Source organism: Chrysochloris asiatica, unplaced genomic scaffold (genome assembly GCF_000296735.1).
Source record: "Chrysochloris asiatica unplaced genomic scaffold, ChrAsi1.0 scaffold00135, whole genome shotgun sequence".
Lineage (NCBI taxonomy): Eukaryota > Metazoa > Chordata > Mammalia > Afrosoricida > Chrysochloridae > Chrysochloris > Chrysochloris asiatica.
The window spans coordinates 5,650,600-5,656,733 of NW_006408653.1; the positions used below are offsets into that span (position 1 = coordinate 5,650,600).

The 6,134-nt window shown below is 41.6% G+C and overlaps 1 protein-coding gene across 1 annotated transcript in view; it reads left to right on the plus strand.

Annotated features, from left to right (window-relative positions):
- Positions 1 to 6,134, plus strand: part of MCF2L2 (MCF.2 cell line derived transforming sequence-like 2) — a 302,889-nt gene that overhangs the window by 213,508 nt on the left and 83,247 nt on the right. The window contains exons 20-21 of the mRNA XM_006869837.1: positions 4,126 to 4,218; positions 4,878 to 4,970. Coding sequence (XP_006869899.1) covers positions 4,126 to 4,218; positions 4,878 to 4,970 — 186 coding nt within the window. The remainder of the gene's footprint in view (positions 1 to 4,125; positions 4,219 to 4,877; positions 4,971 to 6,134) is intronic.

A 6,134-nucleotide genomic window follows, 5' to 3' on the forward strand; every position in this document is an offset into this window, starting at 1 on the left:
CTCTGAGGGGTGTGCATATATGAATATTGGTGTGCATATATCTACTCAAGTCATGGCTTGTGTTTCTTGTGGGTAAATACCAAGGAGAGGAATTGCTGGATCATAAGGTATTTCTATTTCCAACCTTCTGAGGAAGCCCCATATTGCTTTCCAGAGAGGTTGGACCATTTTGCAATCCCACCAACAATGTAGCAGGGTCCCAGTCTCTCCTCATCCTCGCCAGCATTTATTGTCCTCTACTTTTTTTTATCTTAGCTGTTATTGCTGGTGTGAGATAATATCTCATTATTGTTTTGATTTGCACCTATCTGATGGCTAGTGATCGTGAACATTTCTTCATATGTTTGTTGGCTGCCCGCCCGGATATCTTTCTTGGTGAAGTGTCTGTTATGTCCTGTGCCTGTTTTTTAATTGGGTTATTTGTCTTTTTCCTGTAGAAGTGTCGTAGTTTCCTATATATTTTAGAAAGGAGTCCCTTATCTGTTGTTGTTGTTGTTTGTTTGTTTGTTTGTTTTGTCTTCCTCTAGTCAAATTCTGATTATCAATTCATCGAGGCTAGGTCCAATGGGTACTATCTGCAAGTTTGGGTGTTCTTGTGTATCTCCCCTCACTTCATATCAACTGGATGGATGCTTCACTCTCAGCTCTAGCCCTATGTGGCTATGTCCTTATCCATGGGTTCAAGTGTCCCCAGGTCTCGCCACATTTTGGCCCAACCAGCCCTTCCTATTCTCTTTCTCATCTCCAGGTCAATGGGAGTCTATGGAACGTGGTTGAACTCAGCCCATTTCTTCATTGCTGCTTTTCCCCCTCTTCCACTCACGAGTAGACCAATGTTGTCACCAGCAAGCTTACATGCCTGCTCATGTGTTACCCTTTGAGTTTCAGTCTTAGACGGGAGTTTGTCCTGAAGGGACTTAATTGTTTGCCTTGATGGCTTTCTGGCAAACTACTTGTCATTCTTGTAGTAGCCAATCAGATTGCCATTTTTGTTTATTGTTGCCTTTTGCATTGTTGAAAGAAGATAATTGCAATGAATAATTCATTGATCATGTGAAATTCTATCTTGTGATCTCCAGCATCATTTCGCCCACCAAGACCATATTTTCCAACTACTTATCATTCCTTTTTGCTTCCAACTTTTACATTCCAATCATCAGTAATTATCAATATATCTTGGTTGAATGTTTGATCAATTTCAGACTGAAGAAGTTGGTAGAATTCTTAAATTTTATCATCATTGGCTTTAGTGATTGGTGTGTAAATTTTAATAATAGCGGTATTAACTGATTTTCCTTGTTGGCGTTTGGATATTATCCTATGACAGACAACATTGCACTTGAATAAAGATCTTGAAATGTTCTTTTTAATGATCAATGTGACACTATTTCTCTGGAATTTGATGTTCCTGTCATAGTAAACCATAACATTGTTTGATTCAAATGACCAATAGCATCCATTTCAATTCTCTAATGCCTAGGATATCAATTTTGTGTATTCCATTTCATTTTTGACAACTTCCAGTTTTTCTAGATTCATACTCTGTACATTTCACATTCTGATTTTTTAAAAAGTTTTTATTGTGAATTATGTGATCGTTTACATGGGAGAACACGAATTTACATTCATCCTATCATATTTCATTTCCTTGCAATAATTACAATCCCCTCCATGCATCATCAAACAACCAAAGGGTACACCCTGCAAGTCTGCCCCCTGGCCATCAGCACACAGCCCCTCTCCCTCCCTGAGTCCAGAATCCCCAGATGCTTCATCTCTCCATGTTATCATCTCTGCCTCCATTTCTGGCATCACTGCTTCTCTGGGTAGGGTCCCACACTCCACTCTTCTCACTTGATGGTCCCAGGATCCTCTGCTCCTGGACTGCAAGATCAACCACTCCCCTCCTTTTGTTACAAAACATCTACCTTTACATTTCTGACCCTCACAGCCAGCCCTGATAGCAATAATTCACTATTGTACCACAAAAGTCCTATCCCCATCTCCTTTCATCAGTCCCATCTAGACAGGTTAGAAACTGCTCAGTGGAGATTCTACCTTTCCCCGACACCTCTGAAACTAGGCTCCCTTTTGAAAGCTTGTAAGCCAGTCATTTCTTACCTTAGTAGCCCCCCATTTTAGACAGCCAATGTCTAAGTTGCCCATCCTTGTCAACCCTGTATATCGAGGGGATGGGAATGATCCTCGCTGTAAGGATTAGTTTCCTTTTTTGAGCTACTACATCCATAGGTGTAGGTCAAGTTCTGATAATTACTTTTTGAAGCTGTTTCTTCTCATTTTTAATTGTGCCTTATCAGCAAAAGCTTTGCTCCATCCACATTAACATCAACTCTTCTTTGACGATATAGCCCTTCTAAACATATTTTGAGTGTCTTCCCAACCTGAGGGTGTCATCTTCCAGCACTATATCAAACAATATTCCTTTGCTATTGTTGATAAACTTTTCAGTGGCTAACCATTCTGAAGTTGTCCGCCTCTCCTTCTTCCTAAGCTGTCATCATCTGGTAGCTCCACTATAACCTGTCCACTTTGGAGGACCCCGCTGGTATTTAAAATACTAGCAGCATAGTTTCCAGCATCACACAAGCTATCACAGTATGACAAACTGACAGGTGAGTGGAGGAGCAGGAGGATAGGAACCCAGAAATCTGCCAAGAACAACCCTATGTGGGCTACTGTGCAGAACACAGTGGGCTGCATGACAAACATAGTTGCTGTGGACAAGGAAGCTGGCAAGATGACTTCATAGCATGGGATGTTTTTCCTTCCAGGGACACTAGGAAATGTTTGCCCACCTCACAAGGTCTTTGAGACAGTGAGATACTGAGTACTTTGAATCCCTCTTGATCCCTAGCTCTGAAATAGTCCTGTAATTGTTTCTATCTCAGAGGTCTTAGCTGCACATTGAAGGTGGTGTCTGAAGTAGAGCTTGTCCATCTGGGTGCTGTGCTTAAATCTCTTAGACCTAAGTTCTTTGACCAGAATACCACATTTTTCATCTGGGGTGTTCCCATCTTATAGCTGTTTCTCAGATTTCTCTGTAGGACAAAGAGTTGGGAGAGAGAAGGGAGGAGCTATGAGCCACTGGATTTTTCTCTGTCAGTTGTATTATTCAATGCATGGCTGTTTTTGTGGAGCTGTTGGGGTCCTGGATGAAGATCCATGGAAGGGAGACTAAAGATAAGAACTAACTCCTGCTCAAGAAGTTACTGATTTATTTACCAGCAACCCCTATCCATGCTTCTACAGCAATCTGCTGTATTTTGTGTTTGTGGTTATTTATAACCATAACACACACACACTTGTTGTTGTTGTTGTTAGGTGCCATCGAGTCAGTACCAACTCATAGCGACCCTATGCACAGCAGAACGAACCACTGCCTGATCCTGGGCCAACCTCACTACTGTTCCCACGCTTGAGTCCATTGATGCTGCCACTTTGCCAATCCATCTCGTTGGGGATCTACCTCTTTTTCTCTGACCCTCCACCTTACCAAATATGATATCCTTCTTCAGCGACTGGTCCCTCCTGACAATATGTCCGAAGTATGAGAGACGAACTTTGGTCATCTTGGCCTACAAGGAGCACTCTGGCTGCAATTCTTCCAAAATGGACCTATTAGTTCTTTTGGCAGCCCATAGCACTTTCCATTTTCTCCTCCAACACCATAACTCAAAAGCATCAATTCTTCTACGGTCTTCCTTATTCACTGTCCAGCTTTCGCATGCATATGAGGTTATTGAAAATACCATGGCTTGGGACAGGTGCACCTTAGTTCTCAAGCTGATATCTTTGCTCTTCAACACTTTAAAAAGGTCTTGTGCAGCAGATACATTGTTTGATTTCTTGACTGCTGCTTCCATGAGTGTTGATAGTTGATCCAAGAAGAATGAAGTCCTTGACAACTCCAATCTTTTCTCCAATGATAAGAATATTGTTCATTGGTCCACACACTAGTATTAGGTTATTTATCATGAATTCACAGTCCCTCACACTCTGGAAGTGCTCAAGCTTGTTGAATGAATGAATAAGCTGCATTGTACTATCTACTTACTGAAAATTGCTACCTGATTGATTTTTTTTTCGATTTTTTTCCTCACTCAGAAAGAAGATCTTCAAATATATTTTAAATACCACAAGAACCTGCCACGAGCTAGGGCTATCTGGCAAGAATGTCAAGACTGTGCCTACTTTGGGGTAACGTTGGCATTACAAAATCTCTCACAAATGGTTCTCCCTGGAAAACGCTTATATGCAGCACAGAATTTTCACAGAAATCAATATTACAAAATAGTCCGAGGAAGATGGCATTTATGTTTATCAAATTTATGTTTGTTAAAGGTCTTTCATATATTGAAAATACACTGGAATTTTCATGCTCCCGGAGTTGCTATGAATAGGCCTATGTGCAGAAACCGTAGCTGGTGAGACACCAGGGCACTCTTCTAGAATGGAGTTTGAAAATGGAACTAAGTCAAAAGTGTCACCCTTTGGGGCTCCCTGGAATGATGCAAACACACCATCTAGGTGTCCTTCAGGCTCAACACGACCTGAACAGATGCCCCACCACCAACTTGAAGATGGGTTGTGTTCATTTCAGGATATGAAATACTCCTATCTTTTCTCTAATTGCCTATAAAAAATACGATCCACGCCGTCTACATTTCTCTTTCTCTCATTTCATATGCTTCTCTTGATGGACAGAAAAACTAATAACATTCTAAAACTGGTCGGCACAGCCACCCCCTTGTCCATGAAGAACCCATTTCATTTCTTATATTTAAATGCTGTCACAGTTGTTTTCTGTGTGTGTATTGTTTGTTTTGTTTTATGTTGTTTCTCTTTGACTTTTAAAGGTATGCCAGCGCCAGTTGGAACACAATCTCCCTCTTTTTAAGTATCTTAGAGAACCAAGCCAGAGACTTATAAAATACCAGATGCTGTTGAAGGTAAAATCAATGAAACAGTGTTTTTCAGTTTATGGGAATCAGATGCCTGGGCTATATGGTGCTCATTTTTTCAGATGTGTCCAGTTGTGACTTGGCCTTCCAAGGCTGGAGATAATGTCTATTCTTAGATTTTTTCTTTCCTGCAAGTCTCTATCAGTGTCTTCAGTGAGAAATAGACCCAAAAGAATTGTACTTATGGAAAGGACCCTGGTGCCTGACTAGTGCAACATTCATCCCAGGACATGAATCTCAAAGGAGTATGGCTTAGAGGACTAGAGGATATTAGGAGCAACAGGGTGGGGAAGACAGCCATCTTTCTGGCAGCTGAAAGGATTGGGGAAGGCAGGCAGAGCATTCTTCATTGTCTGATTCAGTCTGTGATCTAAAACACATAATGTACCATCTCCAGTTTACAGATGAAGCTAAGAGCTTCAGAGAAGAGATATGATTTCCTCAAAGTCACTATTTTATGTGCATTAAGACAATGGGAAAAAAAGAAAGCAAAACTGTAGTCTTCTTTCCTTTTGCACATCTGCCCATGGATTTAGGATCTTTTATTGAGAGCTGCATAACAGCTCTGTCCCAACCCCCAAGTGGTTTTTTCTCATCCTTCCACTCCTTACTGGTGAGGCATTGCCAGCAGCACTTCAGCAGACTAGGTGTCCCAGACACCCCACATATGACAAGGGGTTCTATCAGGCTGGTTTCCCACCTGAGCCCCATGGAGAGGCTTGGGGCCATCTCTATAAGTTATATTTTGAGTTAACCTACATAAGGTATGTAAGGTGATTCTTAAATCAGGTACCATGGTTGCTTAAGGAGCTCTGGTAACATAGTGGTTACGAATCAGGCTGCGAGATGCAAGGTCAGCAGTTCGAGACTACCAGCTGTTCCGTGGGAGAAAGACGAGGCTTTCTGCTCCCGTAAAGATATACAGCCTCGGAAACCCTGTACAGGGTTGCAATGAGTCGGAACTGACTCCATGGCATATAACAACAACAACAACAATGATTGCTTAATAAAAAATGAGCACTCCTGTTTACTGTGTATAAGGGGACTTCAAAAGTTTATGGAAAAGGAGAACAAACAAGGTGGTGCAGAGGGTGGAAGTGAGGAGCTCTGTCAGCAAAAACACAGAATACCAAACCAAGCAGGCTCAGAGGA